General features: G+C 42.5%; 1 protein-coding gene across 1 annotated transcript; it reads right to left on the bottom strand.

The window, feature by feature from the left end:
• Positions 1-1058: 1058 nt before the first annotated feature.
• On the bottom strand, positions 1059-17318 carry dgat2 (diacylglycerol O-acyltransferase 2). The gene is made up of 8 exons (XM_088638876.1): positions 16983-17318; positions 12249-12377; positions 11281-11388; positions 10359-10429; positions 5764-5968; positions 5019-5193; positions 3686-3888; positions 1059-3041 (listed from the first exon to the last, which is right to left on the bottom strand). The coding sequence occupies exons 1-8, from the start codon at positions 17020-17022 to the stop codon at positions 2887-2889; spliced, it is 1086 nt and encodes a 361-aa protein (XP_088495002.1). The 5' UTR covers positions 17023-17318; the 3' UTR covers positions 1059-2886.
• Between the last annotated feature and the right edge of the window lie 1651 nt (positions 17319-18969).

Genomic DNA, 18969 nt, shown 5'->3' with positions numbered 1-18969 from the left:
AGCTAAAGTAAAAGTAAAACTCCAAAAGTTAATTTATTACTGGGATTCAGGGAAGCACAAATCATGCAAGTTCAGACATTTCATTCACCCCATTACCTGCAAACGGAAGTATCAGAGTAATATATTCCAGGTCAAAAAGTGGATGTGTCTTAATACGGGGAAAACAAGAAGGTATATGGACTTACTCTTCCATTCGAAGGGTATCAGAAAGCTGGTTATTCCTGGTAAGGGCTGGAGCCTCCCAGAACCCGACCTGTCCTGGAAGCATGGGGTACAAGGCAGAACTACCACGCTAGGCAACATGCCAGTAAACTGGAGTGCACTTTAGAAACACCCATTACCCTAACCGGCATGTCTTTGGAAGCAGGACAGGAATCGGACGGAGCACCTGGAGCACGAGGAGAATGTGCAGACTCTGCACTGAAGGCACCAGGATCGTGTAAAACACGGGAAGACCCCTAAGCAGCCCTAAGCTGCAAGCCAGGGCCACTACTGACCTCCCACAGAACTATAAGACTTTTCCGCGCAAGCGGGAGCCCGTACCCCCAGAACCGAAGAAGTCTTACAGAAGAGAAATTTTAGATGAAGGAAGTTTTCCAACCAAATAAGCGAGATGGGAGGAACCATATCCTCGCACCTGTACTGCAACTCTTCTTATAGTCCAGCAGCATTCATGTTCCTGCTGTAACCTGGCACCACCTAGTTCAGGATATAATATATACACATACAATATGATCTGTAGGTGCCCCAGAGTCTATAGCCCCAGGGGGCAGTACAGTGGCTGGGGCTAAGGAGCTGCACCTGTGGCTGGAAGGTTGCCAGTTCGTATCCCGCGGCTGGCAGAGGAGTCCTACTCCGTTGGGCTCCTGAGCAAGGCCCTTAACCCCCACTGCTCCAGGGGTGCTGTACAATGGCTGACCCTGCGCTCTGACCCCCAGCTTCTCTCCCTGTCTGTGTGTCTCATGTATGCGAAAAGACAAATTCCTAATGCAAGAAATTGTACATGGTCAATAAAGTGATTTTATCCTATATTTGCAAAAAGCACAAATGCAAAGTCATTATCAACGGAGATAGGCAGATTTCATGTTTATTCTTTAAACATAGAAAACTAATCCAAAAAAAAAAGATTTAGACTAGAAAGACAATATAAAGCATATACGACATTTCAAATAATTGAAGTATTCATTGTACCTAACAATCAGACAGTGATAAATCCACCGGCAAAAAGGTCAAGATGGAAAAGCATGCAAGCTTTATTCCAATATTTGAAATGCTGACATTCAATTGTTGTATCCATTTAACATGTAAACTTCTTTAGAAAAACAGGAAATACTTGAACAGCTTGGCAAAAATACAGCAAAATTGGATATACATCTTAACAAGAAATACTGAATTACAAGGATACTTTTACTACATAGCCAATAACATCTGTGTGTAAATCACCCTTCAGTTAAATAAAGCAGCTTTTTTAGGTCTTGCTGCAAACATTCATTATTTATTGCAATCCACTTCCTCAGACGTTTTATAAGTGATCATCAAGCTAAACCACCACCCTCCAAACACTTACTCCAACTTCAAGTCTACCAACACTACCAGCACGGTCAGGGACCCAAAGAATATTCCTCAGCCTTTCACCGAAATACGGATTTTAAAGTCACACAGACTAAAAGAGGACAAGGTATATTAATCACCGTGAACTTCAGATACGAACATGCATGCAGTCGATCAGTGCAAACATGAGGAAATGTAAATTGTACTTATGGTCCAGTAGCTTAATCAAAAACAGAAAACTAAACCTCAGGTCAGGTCACGTTCCAACAGCATCACTAAATCACAGCATACGTACACAGATCTTCACAACTGTACAACACAATCTTGTTATGCTTCCACACAGATTTGCTTGCTTCTGCTGAAACACATTCCCAGTACTGAACTTACAGCGACAGAACTTTCAGGCAGAATAAAGGCTGTATATACACATCAGAAGAAACAGTTCTTTGGCTTTTGTTTTGTTTTTTTAAAACAACCAATATCTTATACAGGGCAAAGTCCCCTTTAAAATTGCATTGTTTGTGCATTTTTCTTTAAAATATCCTATACTAGTTGAAAGAACAACCCAGAATTGTGCAAATTAAAACTACACTAGAATGAAGAAGTCGGTGTATTAAAAGTGCCTTAAACATTTCTTCAATTATTAGCTTTTTCAGGTCACCTAGAGTTTATACCAAGAATGTCATGTGTCATAATTAAACCTTTGGGTCCTCTTGTTTCATTGGTTAAAAACAAGCTACCTGATCTGTTTGTTTTGATTTATAGAACTAGTCAGAAGTTCTTGCATAACTCAGAGTATGATCAGTTCTTTCCCTAGCAACAACTACAAAAAATACATTCTTAAATAGAGGATTTTAATACGCCAGACATCCGAATACCTGAAGACAGAGTTATAGTACCACCTAGTGGGGGAACTGAACAGCTCCAGCTAAGAATTCTCTTGAATTCGGCAGCGCACCATCCAGTTGCTGGAGAGAATCTGTTATAGTCCCCTCTGTCGTTTCCAAATGTTATGAGAGGGGATGGAACACTGAAATGCTCAGTTATTAAACCACTAAGCACACGTTAGATCCGCTCAACTGCATTTTGGGGTAACATGCACGTGAATTACACCCAGTAAGAGTTTCCTCTGCTAGAAACTTAGCGTGGGTAACAAAACGCTGCACTTTCATCTCAAGGAAAATAGTGTACCCGGGTTTTCTGGAATGGCACCATGAGTATGGCCCAAAAAAAAAAAAAAAAAAACATTCTTAATTGAGCCAATCTTGGAGCCAGGCACTTGTCAAGGGGAAAAACTGAACAGCTGCCACGAGTCCCTCAGGGGATCCACACCCCTCAGTGGATCACCAAGTGGTCGCTCTCAGCCAGGCCAAATCGGGTCTTGTACCTGTCGAAAAGCTTGAGGAGGGAGCCGATGTACATGGTGTGATACTGGTCCACTTCCTCCTGGCTTGGGTTTTCAATCCTGGGGATGGTGATGGGCTCTCCAACTATGGAATAAAAAATAAACCAAGATATTTCACAGGTTAGCTTTACTCAAGTGGGCTTTTGCCACTGACAATGCAGCAGAATACAGATCCTTGCACCATTTACTCAAATTCCTTACTGGTCTGGTTTAACGTGGTTTCTTTTTTAAAGAACCTTCAGATTCTTGTTAAAACATCTTCTGGAAGACACCTGGTTGAAACCTGGTTTCAAAAAAGCCATGAGAACATTTCTAATGCACATCGCTAACTTGGCCTTTACAGAAAAGATGAACTACTAATATCTTTACAGCCTGCAAGCCTTAAAGCATGTCGTAGTGTTAAACATTAATATAACCTCGGCGTTCCTCAGTGTAAATATTGATCATGGCCTCTTTTTGGATTCATTGCATGAAAGTGGGGAGTTGAAGCCTTGAACTGCTTGGTAACTGCTAAGTCATCATGGCTTTCAAAGTTGAGTCAGCTGGTGTATCTCCTAACACAAATCCCTGACACTAAGCTATAAAGGGTCCGCTTTGCTTCTTCTCCCATTTCAAGTCAGAGCTATGGTCAAGAATGGAAGAATGTTAGCCACATGGCCACCCATCATTCACAGGAGCTCTGCAGGACAGCCCAGTTCTACAGTGAGCCATGTGGCAAAGGGTACTTACCCACTGTGTTGATGGGTTTGGAGTATGGCACAATGCCCCGGGAGTCCGCAGAGAACAGCCCGCAGCCATGAAACAGACAGGGGGCAAAACCCATCAGCTTCTGGAACCTCGTCTGCACCAGCCTCCCCCAGGAACCCTTCTCAAAGATCAGCTGCTTGTACACTTCATTCTCACCAAAGGAGTACACTGGTACGAGGTCAGCACTGCCAGGGAAGAAGAAACCAGTTGCCACTGGGTTTGTGCCTGCCCTCCGGCCTCCTCCTACTGCCCCACCCGCGGGAGACGCTTCTTTGCCCAAGGGCTCAAATACTAATCCACAAGGCCTTCCTGAACGTCATCCCGGACGACATTTTCTCAATTCAGTACTCGAACAGACCTGCGTTCCTTTGTTTTGAGAGGATTCCTCTCCAGACCGGCTCGCCCGGCCAAAGCAAAATCCTGGGCCAGATTTAACAAGTCAGTTGACCGTTTCCCTGCACATGACTTTAAATAAGAGGTCTAGGAATGTTCGAGAAACCCCCGGGGTGATAGCTCCTGCGAGAAACTTAATTTGTTCGGAAAGATCAATTCTTAAGCTTCTTTAGGCCATAACATGAGGGATTTGCTGAGTACATATGCCATTCTTTTAATTAAACAGGCTGAAATTACAAAGCTCTACAAAGAACGCCAAACCAAACTGGCGTTCACCAACACTTTCAACACAGATGAAGAAGATCTGCAGTCTGTCTGCAGACTCCATCTGCAGCACCTGGCACAAAAGTAAAAGAGCTTGAACAGTGTACTTTATTAATGACATGACATTTTCTTCACCATTTGTCTGCAAGCGTTCTAAAAATCTTTGTAGAACAATTCCAGCCAGGTGGTGGAGTTTCTAAATGAGTCTATGCAGCTTTGGCAAGCTTAGGATCCAAACAAATGTAGTTACTGGACGGGTACTACATTTTTTTGTTTGTTTGTTTGTTTTTGTTTTTTTGCACATCGTTTGTTGTTGTTTTTTGCACACTGCCTGTTGTCTCTGTCTTTCTTTTGCTACACAATTGTTTTGTTGTTGTTGTTTTTTTTCTCTTTGTACTGCTTATGTCCGAAAGCTAGCTGAATAGCATTTCGTTATACCATATACCATGTATATGAGTGTAATGACAATAAACTTGAAACTTGAACTTACAGTATAAAGCTGTATAAATAAATACCCATCACACTTTGTGCCCAGTTGTGTTTTTCAGTCTACTATCAACCCATCAGATGGTAAACCTTTCTTCCAGGGGTCCCTTTGGCTACTGACTTTGTCACAGTTAAAGACCTGGGAAGCCCAGTTCGCTGGCGTTCTCCTTACCCCTGCTGCAGCGCCAGCTTCACAAATCCCTTGCGGTTCTTCAGGGTGACCGAGTTCATGCCCGGGGCGCAGTCCAGAGACTCCGCGGCGCCCCCAACGACAATGACAACCGCGTTGCCCGTCCCGTTGCGCGACAGAATGTAATCGATGGAATCGCGGTTCACAGGGCAGATGCCTAAGGGAAAAAAAAGGGGCATTGTTGAGGTCAAGCTCTGAGAAAAGCACAAATTACTTCTAGTCAAAGCCTGGTTTAATAATCGTTCGTATGATAATGTCACAATTCTCATGTTCAAACTGAACAATTTTCCCCATTAAATGCCGAACTCTCTCTCTCCCAGGCCCTGGACTGCAATTGATCCAAGACCGAAACAAACTCCCGTGGTTACTGTAAAGACGGCACTGATAAAACCAAATCAATGAACCCAACTTAAGCAAGAGCATGCAACTGGCTACAGCTGTTACATGAGCACATCCTCTGCTCTCCAGCTGTACAAGAGGGCAAAGCTCAATGCTCCCTGATGTAGTGCTTTCTGTCGCAACAGCACTTTTCCCTTAGCTTTGTATATCCAGCCTTTTTTTTTCCCTGACAGATTTTTAAATCCTTCACTGAGATGTTATACAAGGCATCGTGCAACCCAGCTCGCGATTAACTGGGAAACGACCCATGTTCAGCACAAGTTCATTGGTTTACTGTACATACTGTAAAATCCCCACCTACTGACTGCATCATGCATCAGCTGCTCACCTCCAGACATGAGATAGTCTCTCAGCAACGGCAGCCGGAAGTTGCCGGCCAGCGTGGCCAGCGAGGGGCGGATTCCAGGGAATTTCTTGGCAAACCCAGTAGCTTCTGTCCCAAAGTTGCAGAATGCTCCGAAGCAGAAGATGCCATGGGGATGATAGCCAAAGATGTAATTTCTGCTGGGCAGCAGGTTGTGCGTTTTAATCAGCTGCAAAACAAGATGCAGGAAAAGCGAAAACTATAGTTACGTTCTCTCATGCACTCTCCTCCAGTCTGCACCTTCGCAGAAACTGCATTTCTTCACGATCAATGGTATATTGGAGACAGAGGAGAAATATGTTAATAGTTTTCATTCACCTATGCTGCCAGCCACAATTAGCACGGTTTTTAGGGCTAAATGCAGGAATTCTCTCTTTGCAAATAAGGGATTGTGCATTCAAAGGTGGGATTGCTTGTTCACAAGACTACAAATCTTGCTGAAAATTCTTTTGTCCACTGGCCTGATTAAAGAAAATGCATCTAACACTCTATGCCATAGTATTATATCCGAAAGTGATGCATGTATGCAGTATGTATGTGAATTTCAACAGAATGTGGTTGCGTCATAGTTTCTAAACCACTGGCACGTGCACAACCCACACAGAAACTTCGTTAAATCTTTTACATAACTGCAGTATTAGAAACGATCCCTAGATTTTCACTTTCTCAGTGTAGTTTCAAATAAAGTTACCTAACCTAGGTGCTAAAGACTGGTGTGAAAATAAATCATGTTACAGAATCCGGGTCTGCTCACGTACAATGGGAATTATTTAGTGTTGCTTGAAATGTTATACATAGCAAATGTGTTCCAACTAGAAAGAAATCTAGTGTTCCAAAAATTAGAATAAAGTAAGGACCACCGAGCTAAGGATACATCTTGGAAATTAAAAGTTGCTTTCAGTCTAAAGAAAATACATTAACAATTAAATTTTATGACACAGATGGCAAGGAAACGAGTTACCTTTGCTATCCTGCTATGTCACTATCTTTAGGTTCCTTCCTGATGTTCTACACCAGAGGAATATCGAGGACATTTTTTCACTGAACTATACTAAAGCAAATTGAAGGAGAAGATGCAGACTGTCCGGAATTAATTGAATGGTGCCCATTCAATAATACTCTTACTGTATGTACTGAAAGTGGAAAAAATCCTAGTAAGAATTTAAGAAAGGGTATACATACAGTAAATAACATAAGAGAAGGACATGCAGTCTAACCAGCATGTTTAGCAGCTAGTAGTGAATTGATCCAAGAGTCTCATCGAGCCATTTCTTGAAAGACGCTGGATGTGGCTGGATAGCTTGTTGCATACTCCCACAAACCTTTGGGTAAAGTGCCTCCTGAGATTTAATTGCATTTCCACTGAACCACTTGTACGAATAGAGCTGCCATGAGAAGAGAATCCCATGCAGATGCCTAACCGGCTGAGGCACATATCTAAAAGTTGTCCCCCCCACCCACTGATCCAGCCATGCGTCCCTTGCATGCTACACAGGGGCGCCAGGAGTTGCGCAACACCCAGCTGGGGACTTTGAGCCACAGATCTGCACTTTGTCTCTTGGGAGTTTGCTTTAACACTTGCCAGCAAACCAGCTTGCCCAACAACTGCCAGCAAACTGTAATCTAGCACTTTGTTGTTTGCACCCCTGCAACTCTAGGCCAAACAATAAGCAGTCAATTTATTTATGGAACTTATTCTACTCTACCAAACACATTGATAAAGGTATTCCACATTATCTAGGTGGACGCAACCTTTTTTCCTTTTTTTAACAACAGTTGTTTCAGTTCTACATTATCTACTAATTCTCTGGATCACCAGACTAAATACAATACATAAGCAGGGGAGAAAAGGAGAGAAGGAAAAAAATCTAAAGAATTCATCTACTGTACTTCAGAGCTTTAAAGCTGATTAACTCATTAAGTAAATGCTATAGCCAATAGTTTGACTAGTTTAAAAATACAGCTGGCAGGTTTCTGGATACAAAAAGACAGCAGAACTGAAGAAAGTAAAAACCTATCGGATGGATTTGCTTTAAAGCTAATCTGCTCCGATACCTCTGCCCAGCTTCAGCTGAAGCCAAGGGAAGACCCCTGACCCAAAATAAATTGGTTTCAAGCAGTGAGCTCGTCGTTTTATGGTTTGTTGTACGAGTTGAACTGGAGTCACAGGAGGGTTTTAAGTGACCATTTGGTCTTTTGGCACGTTTCAGTGCTCTGTCCAGGACAGAGATCTTCAATGCTGCTTTGAGTAATTCATGCCCCTTGTTCTCTTAATCAAGCAAGACTCAAGGAAGACTGTAGTAAATAAGACAGAGTTCAAGATTTGCCAAATAACCAAAGACTTCGTCAGAACACTGTATTTCCCATTTCGTCACTGTGATTCACAGGCCCGAAAAGCTGGGTTATTCCAGATTTCACGTAGAAACGTAAACTAGGCAAAAGTTCACAGTGCAGTGACAACACTACAGAAGATTCTTGCCCATTAGTCATCGAGTCACTACCTGGGTTAGCTGACTTTTCACCCACTTTGTCGAAACAAAACTGTCTCGGCTACGGCTTTTGGTCAGCTTGTGATAGTATCAGCATTTAAACATTATTAATAACGTGTTTACAATACTCCAGCTGTAGTAATTGTTCAAATTCACTTTGTCATAGTCAATAGGTTTCAAAACCCTGAGATCACAATCACTCTCTGGCAGCAGTAAAAGACTGAGACTGATACAGCACACTGCAGTACAACACAGCTATGATTTCTTAAGATCCCAACACCATAAGGAAGGGGTTTGTTATGCAATCTATAAGGGTTATTCTGTGACTAACAGGAGGTCATTAAAAGCAACGTGCAGCACTGCATACACAAGCCATTGTGCCACAGATGTGTCATCAGTTTCTGCTGGAGCCAAATATCCTAACCTACTTTATCTACAGCACAATTTCAGGCGCAGGGCAGTAGGAGGGAATCTTCCCATGTTTATTCCTAGGCAAAACAATTTACCTCAAACTATTCCAAACATCAAAAGTGTAGGCAAGGTGAAGGCGCTGGAAGTCTGTAAATCTGCAAGAACACCAGGGATTACATTTTCTCGTCCGTGGCACTAGGCTGGCATCTCACTATGTTCTGTTCTTTAACTGTCAAAACCTCTCTCATACTGGTAGAATCGGGGAACTACAGTATGCCCTATTTACAGCAGGTCAAATAGGCTCACACAGCATTGAAACAATATTCCATAAATCAAAACAATACTAAATGCATGCCAGTTTAATTTAATTTTAATTCCTAACAACGCATCCAATAACTTCTCTATACATTAAATGAAATGTGCCTAAATGAAGCACAATATGCAGGTCAAGTGGATTTAATCAATAGAAATCCATACGCAATACTAACTGAGTATTACTGCCACACAGATCCGAAAAGCTGACTCAACAGTCAAAAAGTTGTTTCTTCTTTCTTCTTCAGATTGGAATTAGTCTATACAATATATATAGACTTCCTTGTGGTCAGTGATGTTTATCTCAGTACTGCATCAGGTACAACTACAGTAGGTATGCAAGAATTTTAGTCAGTTCTAGAAGAGGTGTGAGACTTTCCTCGTACAGTAGACACGTAAGGGACTACAAACTAAAAAAATGCAAAATCAGCAACGATTCAGGCTACATATTTATAGTCCATATCTTGTGGGTGCTTATCATCTACACTAAACATGTTTTTTTTTTTTTACATTTGCTGTCCATCTGCTCTTACATTTGCCCATTAAGAACAACCGTAATCCATGCAAGTAGGGTGGGTAGTCATTAGTGCTAACAGCCCCCAAACTCACCCCTCCCCACCTTCAGGTGATAAGACCACTATCCAGGAGCTACTGTCAGCCTCCGAGTACAAGAAGAGCAAAACTGCACTCATAACAGATGGGCACGTCTCCTATCAGAAGAACAAAGTCTACTTGACTGCCTGCTCTCGTGGCAGATTGCTGGGTGTCTTGACACAGGTGCACCCAGAATGAAGAGATGGAGCTGAGCACAGCACTAAGACAGCAAAGAGCAGACAGATAGCATATCTACTGCTGGGCTCATAACCAAGACTCCTCTTGTCCCCAGCGCTTTCTTGCAAACTGATAAAAAAGACTTCAGACCTAGTTAATATTAAAAATACCAGCTCAGCATGTATGCACTTACTACCAATTACTCTGAGACCATACCTGATCTGTTTCAGATACGGTAGTGGAGAGATATAATAGTCTGAGATATAATACTCAGAGCCTGGCAAACCTCTGTTAGAGCATATTCCCCTCATAAAAATAGGCTGTGCTCCCCTATTTGAATAAATACCTTACCTTCCATTATTACCATATGGAACAAAAAAAGAAAATATTCCACTGAATATTTTTTCTTAATCTCCAGCTTTGACATTTGTTCAGAATGGTCACATTTGTTTAGGATTGTATTGGGCGTTGTGAATATACAGCAGGGATTAAACATATTTTCTTGTTACAACCCATCACAATACAATACACTTAATAGGAGCAGGAATGAATACATACTGTAAGCAAAACACTTACTCTGATAGGAAAGTAGTCCCTGAAATATCTCCACACTGTCCAGTTCCTGACCCATGAGGATCTTCTCCCCCCTAATAGCAATGCAGGAAAGAAATTAAAAATACGCAAGCTCATGTTCCTACCTGCACATAAATGCTTGACTAGTAAGTGCAGATGACATTTCACTGCAGTCATAACTTCAAAGCAAGGTTTGCCCTTCAATTAAGCCATCCTTAGTGCTTGAACATTGGACATCACTTTTATTAAATTAGCTCCTGATGGAGCAATGATCTGTCACTTTTATGCTTTTATAGCTCAATGCCAAGATTGATGAGCCAGACTATTCCACTATTAAAAAAGGCTAGAATGATGGAAAAGAAAATTTACATCAACAGAGTACAGCAAAGTGGTACACATGTATAAGCAGATAGTGCCTGTACTGGATCACGTTAAACCTCATAGCATTTTCTTTTATATGAACCATAGCTCACATCTCCCAATTCTAATCGGGGGCGGAGCGGTGGCTCTGTGGCTCAGGATCTGCGCCTGTGACTGGAAGGTTGCCGGTTCAAATCCTGCGGCCGGCAGAGGAATCCTACTCCGTTGGGCCCCTGAGCAAGACCCTTAACCCTAACTGCTCCAGGGGCGCCGTACAATGGCAGACCCTGCGCTCTGACCCCAAGCTTCTCTCCCTGTCTCTGTGTCTGTGTCTCCCTGGAGAAAAGCTGGGGTATGCGAAAAGACGCATTCCTAATGCAAGAAATTGTATAGGGCTAATAAAGAAACATTATTATAACATTATTATTAATCTCCAATACCCATGCTCACTCTAGGTGAGAGATATGCATATAGCGAGGCAGGAGACCTTTGAAAACATACTCAAGGCTTACTTTTTTTCTAGCATCTGTAAAACAATAGTTTTACAGTGTGCGGAGTAGCTTGCCTTGTGTTGGGGTGTCCCAGTCGAAGATCATCCATGCCATGTACATGGCAGCAACCAGCCAGCAGTCTGTGCAAAACACATACATCAAGACCACAGTGCATGCTGCACCTAGAGAAACAGACAAGAGTTGCTTTTAAACACCTTAAGAGGTCTTCTAATTCTGATTGAAGAAACCTTAACATTGAATACATGGAATTACCACTTCGTATGCAGTAGCTTAAATTAAATGTTAAAACCACATACTGTATACCAACAGGACCTTCCTAGTGGCTCTCAAACTAGACAGTTCCAGTCCACTTTTGCAGGAATGAAAGCTGAAATTTTCAAATCTATTAACCCCTTTAACTGATGCACGTAGACTGTGATGTCAGGGCAACAAAAACTGAAATTCCCATTGCCAGCACCAAGACTAGCAATGCATTTAAATCAACCAAACAACATAATGTAAAAAGGCACTGGTTTAAGCTTTTCAACCTTAATTTTTAATTGTTTAATTTTAATACTGGTACAGTTGCTTAGAACCTTAAGATGCAGGGTGAATAAGCAAGTGAACCAGTTTGCAGTGGTTCTGTGTCTCAGGATCTGCGCCTGGGGCAGGAAGCTGCCGGTTCGTATCCACGGCCGGTAGAGGAATCCTACTCCGTTGGGCCCCTGAGTGAGGCCCTTAACCCCAACTGCTCCGGGGGCGCTGTGTAAGTGGCTGACCCTGAGCTCTGACCCCCAGCTTCTCTCCCTTTCTGTGTGTCTCGTGGAGAGCAAGTTGAGGTATGCGAAAAGACAAATTCCTAATGCAAGGAAATGGCCAATAAAGTGCTCTTATCTCATCTTATTAAAATTAAACAGAACATACTTGAGCCCAGCCAATCAGGAATTACTTGACTCTACAACTGAGGCTCGACTCACGACAGTGTGGCACTGCAGGGGGTGTGTCCCGGGCAGCTGAGCGCTGGTTTCCCACGGCTCCTCACCCATGATGAGGAAGCTGAGGACCCATTGCATCACCGAGATGATCTGCAGCTGCTTCTCCACTCTCGCCCGCGTAGGCCAGGGGGCCGAGGGCAGGTCCTGGAAGGCAGAGAGGATGCTGGAGCCAGTACCTGCGCAGAGCGGAGAAGAGGACACAGGTGACGTCACTACAGGCTGCCCTCTCCACTTTCTCCATTACCAGCATTGGCAGCAACTCAGTTTTGAGTTTTTTTTGCTTGTGCAATTTTTTTTTTGAGTGACTCTTTTCTGCGAAGGCTTTTTACCGTCGCTTGCACACAGCGAGGTTCTGTCTTTGATGTTCCAAGAGAAATAAGTCAGATCTCTCCTACTGCGCAGTCTAGAGGTTGGGTGCTAGAACAGAGCTTTCAAAAATGGCGTCACTTTTCTGCTGTACAGATTTAAAACCTTCAACAAGATCGTGGCAAGACAGATTTGTAATTGAGGACTCAGTCGTTTGACAGAGGTAACCATAGGAAATTTCTCACTTCAAAACACACAGCGTTAGCTCCGTCTTCAAAACCGCTTCGGCTGAAGAGTTACACAGCCAAGCAGCCAGTCTGCACAACACGTTAAGAGCTGGATTCATTTGTCTGTAGTCTCCATCTTTTTGCAGACGAGGAGATTTCCATCTCATCACTGCTTTGCTGAGAATCAACAAGGTCCCGGTTGCCACGGATACAGCTCTGCAACATAAAATGAACCTCTAGGAGTCCTGTCACAAACGCCCATGTTGTTTTAATACTGTAAAATGCTGTTTCAATGAACCCAAATGCTGAACCACATCAAGCTGGGGGTTGACTTTGACACTAAACCATGACAGGACACCCAGGAAAGATGGGGTGGTTGATCCCAAGAGACCTGGGTTGCTCAGGGATTCGAGATCCCAGAAGAAAACAATACCCTGGCTCCTAACTTCCCTAGGCCATGTTTCTGAGTTACTTCTGTATTGTTTCACAGGTGATAGAGAGAATTTTGTACCAAGTTTTAACAAGGCTATTGACCTAGTCAAGCTAGTATTTTCCACCAATTCAATTCCAGCACTCCCCTGGGTAAAGACTCCCCCCCCCCATCAAATGGGTCTCTGGTTGCATTTAGGGAAAAGCACATATAATCAGCTAGTTGCCTAGTCCAAACTTCCACGGTAATCTTTTCATTCACTAAAGCTTGCAATCGCATTATAACCCACGGAGAGCTCACGTGACTGGGGAAGTACAGAAAGCTCATCGTCAAGAGCTTTCATTTAAAAACAAAATCACGTGAAAAGAAAAGAGCATGAATAGAACAGTGACACTTTTTGGGCAAAAAAAAAAGTAACAGATTTGCAAACCGTTGGTAAAAAGGAAACACAGAAGGTTTTCTTTTTTTTTTTGACTGCTGTCCCATACCAGCCCAGGAAGGCTCAGTCTGTGCATGTCATTCCCCTGCCACAGAAGAGCGCTGTTCAGTGCATCCAACATGACCGCTTGAAGAACACCTGGGTGTTCAGATCTGGTCCTGGAGGGCTAGCATCTCTGGGCTTTTATTTCATTTCAGTGTCCTGTGCTTAACTGGAGCAGTGTGACAGCATCTCCCACCTCCTCAGGTGCTGATGATTTGAAACCTCAAACACCAGCTATCCAGGGGACACGGTGCTGCAAGACCTGCTTTCCAAATGTCCAGCTCTACCACTGACACGTTCCTCCACATTTATACAACACCAGGGAATATGACCGAGGACCTCGAACCTCCATTGAAAAGCTGCTTATTTAAAGTGAATAAAGGTGGGGGCAACTCCAGAGGCACAAAGCAAGGTAATACACTGGACAGGAATCCAGTCCATAGCGTGGCAAGTGCACAGGCACTAGGGACAATTTGGAGTATCCAATCAGCCCAGCCAGTGTGCCCTTTAAAAGAAGGTATGAAACTGGAGCACCTGGAATAAAACACATTGTACCACACTTTACAGACGAGCTCTCCACGTCTCTCTGCAGAGGTACAGTACCCGAGCCACAGACAAGACACTGCTAGCTGGGACTGCACTGTTTCCACAGCCTCCTGGATTGCAGTTAAAACAAAAAGCTATAAAAATATCCTTACACGTAGAAAGCTAAAGGTAACTTACTACAGAATGTTACCGAAGAGTGCAGCCTAAGGTCAGTTTAGCTCCTTACAGCAAGTCAGGGTTAAAAAAATTGGTACTATTCATGGATGACACAGAACTACTGTGCTCAATTAATTCACATTTTCAACAGCTGAAAATACAGCCAGATACAAACAGTCAAAGATGCACAGAAGGAGTGAGCACAACCTTATTCTCTAGGGAAGGCCCAGAAAATACCACACCATTTTCTTTTATATAAGAATGTGTGCATACTGCAATTTAAATCAGTACTTAAAATATTCATTTCTGCTCCATTTATTGTTCTTGTGGGTACATGTATTTTTCACCAATGAGTACAAAAAGACACATTATATCTACTATTTCGATCCTTTGAAAGAAGTACTCAATGCACTATCAGAAATGATTGTCAAATACAGCTATGAAACTTTCATGCTTTGATTGGAAAAATTATACTCAAGGAAGAAGAGTCGTCAAGCTGTGATCCTAGTGCTCAAAACATTAACATGCAGTTATAAAAGAGGAAGTAAAGCTGAATAGACATCCATTAAGAAGGAACAAAAAAAAAGACAAATGTTTAAGCTGCTATCCATTCCCCAACCAAAAGAGAGAAATGATGAAATGTGTATTTGCTTAATTGATTCACTTGCAGAAAAGTGAAAATCAGACTGAGTAATAGAGTTAACAGGGCCATGTTATACATAATGTTTGCTTCACATTAACACTAGCATGCACTGAAATGCCCATGTGATGTGATATGATCGTCTCACATTCAGCTGGAACAAAATGCACCAAGAAAAAAAAACTTTGAAGACAACATTCTTGATTTCATACTATAGAAATTCATGGAATGACACACTGGATGAAATCTTAATTTCGTAATGAAAGAAACAAGCATTGACCTACAAATGTGTTTGTTCTAAAAATCAAGGTTTTGCATTTCTGATTTTACACTAGAGGGGTATTTAAGGTACCTTTAAGGTCACATGGAGCATACAGACAAACCAGAAGACATGAATGACTTGCTTTGCTAAGAACAACTCATCAGCAAAGAATTGAGCTTGAAAACCTAAGGTTGGGAACACACTGCTTATATGAGGCTTTCAAAACACCCCACACTTCCTAAAAGCATTAAGTGTAAGAAACATTTTCCTAGGCAAAATATGCACTTCATCAATTTATCATCAATGGCATACTGTACCCCAGATTTTGACGATGACCTGCAAATCAAGCTACTCTGTCCTGATTTAAGGAATTCATTCAGCAAAAACGAGGCATTATTTTTTAATCACTTAATTTCACCAAACCTAGCCATCAATGTAAAATTGTTAAATAAAAATGTATTGGGCATTACGTAAATGTTCTTGTCTGCCAAAAGGAAAGATTTTGGTATCTAAATAAAACATTTAGATCTAATCTTATATGGGACTAGAATCAGTATTAAAAAGAACATGGAAGCACAATTTATTTTTCAAATTACGTTACCGACGTTGTTCTTTCACGATACATGAAAAGAAACCACAACCTTCACGTTGTAGGGTATTATTACCACCGGAGTTACATTAGATGAGTAGCACCAGATAAACTGCGTCTTTAAAGGTTACAGCAAGAACCTCCACAAATCCAGTCCCTTCCTGCAAAGGGAATCTTCTCTCTTGCAGCTGCACTGAGCCCCTAGTCATTTGCAGGTTCACATACTGTATACTGTCGAACTCTTCCAATACCGGATAACCTGTAATGCCATCAAGGAAATAACCTCTGCCTGGTGCACAGCAGAACTTCACTCCTAGGACAAGCAGGAGATGGAAAAGCAAGGATAGACAAGTACTGTCCATACATATCCCGGTGGATAGACAAAGCTGACAAGGAGCAGTGGGTACCAGTCACGCCACAAGGCTAGCAGGTCTTCCAGACGGTATCCGAAGCGGTACAGTGCTGTGTGAGGGCTGCTTCTCATCATTACCACGATTAGCAAGAACTGAACTTCATTACAAATGCACCGCACTTCTACTTATCCCGGTTTTGACTCCACTATAAATTACAGCAAACAGAATACGACTGAACACACAGGCAAACTGTACATTTCTGAAAGGGGACAGGGCTCGTTCGGACGTCGGCAGCGCAGGCACATGAAAATCATTTTGTGAACGCGTTCAAATACTGTACGTTATTCTTCCTTGAAGACGTGCTGTCTGCCTCATCATGTCCGAAATCTGTAACTGTCGCATCTTTAAATGGAGCGTTTTCTATCTAGATCAGTCGAGGATGTTAAAAACAAAAACCGAAAACCTAGACATCACCAACAAGGTCTGACAAATGTTTGTTTTGTTTTTTTATGGCGCTACATTGTAAACGGCTTTTGTGAAAGAATATTTGCGTTACATGAATTCATTGAACGCCACCCAGAAATTGTCAGCTACAAATAACGATTTGCGTAAATGTTTAATAATGTCAGCCATCGTGGAATCCACCTTGCAGCCAATGTCGCACTGTAGTTGCCAAATATCGGCTATGGAAATATTGACATATCTGTATAACAATACAGCGAAAAGACAGAACATTAATAGTCAAATATGACGTTTAAGATGAACCTGGAACCGAGACTGAAATGCGTTACCTCGTAAAACGCCGGAATACGCAGCAATTATCGTCTTCATAATCGTGTCTTTGGATATAATCAGACGAAGAAGAAAAAAAAAGAAATGAAAAGTTTACTTGATACAGCCTTGTTACACTACCATGATTACCTTTGACTAACTCGCTCTCCAGGCTGCGAGCACGGATTTAACTGTCAGGGGAGGAGCTAAGCACTCGCTGAAAGGAGGATACAGATGTTAGGAAGTCTTCTGTCACAATTAATTTATTTTCTGCAAACATAACACACTTCTAAACATTGTATGCAGAAATATGCTCTAAAAACAGAACAAAAACTAAGGCAGCTCCCGAGAAATGCCCGTCGTATCCGTCGCACAATTAAATGCCTGGTTGCAATGCAGTTCCTCGCTTGCAGAACAGGTGAAGGCAATGTAGCTTGAATACTGATTATTGCAGTGAAGCTGCATATACAACAGAGTTCGGTAGTTTTTACATATTTTATACTGCCGGTTAGGTTTTCGTTTCAGATTCCGGTTTGTTTATTTGGTTGTTTTTTTATTTATTTCCAAATCAGTAATCGTTAAGATAATGCAAAAAATAAAGGCTTTCATTCCTGCTTTATTGAAGTATTCGCGCGATTTTCTTATACCTTTCTGTTGTTAAGAGAGTTGTAGCTTTCGGTTTCTTAATATTTATAGGTACATTTGATTCAAGCACAGTGGCAGATCTGAAAACATCTCCATTAAATAAGCAGCGCATTTCGTTTTAGTGTCACGATTGAAGAATATCGTTGCTTGTCAGAGAATATCCCACAGTGACCTCTGGATTCTCAGCCGGCATTAATAAAGACAGTTGTGTAAATGTGGCCTTTTCTGGCTAGTTTCAAGTCTGTGGATTTAAACGGTATGTACAGTACACAGCATCTGTGGCTTTTACTTAGTACTAGTGAAGGCTTTTAGCCATTTAGGTGAAACAGAGAGAATACCGTGGGTCTGAGTGCTTGTATTATTTTCTAAAAGGCCTGGATGAGATGGCTAGAAAGTTACTTGCCTTCAAATCGCGATCTTGTTGCACAGGTCAATAAGAATGGCGTACGGTACGATTTCTCTGAAGTTTGATTTTGCATCCAAGCTGTCACCCTAAGCCCCCCTGAATGCATTGAAAGGACTGTCGTGGCTAAGCACGGTGTTCTGCACGCCATCAGCCACCTCAACAGCTGTCCTGCAGAAGGGAGTAGGAAAGAGGGGCACCAAAATGACAATAATCTAGTGACAATGCCAAATGAACTTCTTAGATCTGTGATACTGCAGGCCTCGCAACGAGGAAAAAAAAAAGATGTAGAAAATCGGTATAATGCAGATATTGATGTAGGGTGTGAGTGCGTCTGCCTCTCTCTGGGTGTCCCATGATAGACTGGCGTCCTGCCCAGGGCGTACCCTGCCTTGTGCCCATTGCTTGAAAGAATAGACTCTGGCTCCCCCACATCCCTGACTTGGATAAGGGGGCTGGAGATGGATGGAGGGTTATTTTATGTTTCGGTACAGTGGCATTGCTTTTTGACCTGCTTTAATTTATTGGTTCCATCTTCATTTATTTTTCTGTTCGCTTACAGTATCACCTTTTTCTGAACTTCATGTCAGGTTAATCGCACAGGGAGGCACGTGAGTGCTGTAAGTAAGCGACAATCATTTGTTCAATCAATCGAACAAGCGAGCAATCAATCAGCACAGACCTCGTCTGCTTTCACTCCTTCCAGTCCCCTAAGAGCCACGCTCCTCTCTCTTGTGCACAGCGGGTGCCAGCCAGCCAGTAGGGGGTGGCTCTGCTCGTGCCAGCCGTCCAGTCCACAGTCACTCAAGGTCCCCGGACGGCCATCGCCAAGTCTGAACGGCATGGCAGCCTTCCCCTGCCCCTTGCATTCCGTTCATCTGGCACTGAACCGAGTCACGGAGGACACTCGAGCATGCAAAGGCCACCCAGTGACCTGACATGACCATCCTGCGACTCTA

This window comes from Lepisosteus platostomus, chromosome 7 (genome assembly GCF_059453375.1).
Source record: "Lepisosteus platostomus isolate fLepPlt1 chromosome 7, fLepPlt1.hap1, whole genome shotgun sequence".
Classification (NCBI taxonomy): domain Eukaryota; kingdom Metazoa; phylum Chordata; class Actinopteri; order Semionotiformes; family Lepisosteidae; genus Lepisosteus; species Lepisosteus platostomus.
Note: the sequence above shows the minus strand (reverse complement) of the source record. Positions and strands in the feature narration are given on the sequence as shown.

Bases quoted from the DNA above. Each gene is read 5' to 3' on its own strand.
- dgat2 (XM_088638876.1), bottom strand. From the start codon at position 17,022: ATGAAGACGATAATTGCTGCGTATTCCGGCGTTTTACGAG. The intron at 10,430-11,280 runs GCAAGCTACTCC...CATTGCTATTAG, and splicing joins CTGGGACACCCCAACACAAG to GGGGGAGAAGATCCTCATGG. The intron at 3,889-5,018 runs GTAAGGAGAACG...CTTCCCTGGCAG, and splicing joins AAGCTGGCGCTGCAGCAGGG to TGCTGACCTCGTACCAGTGT.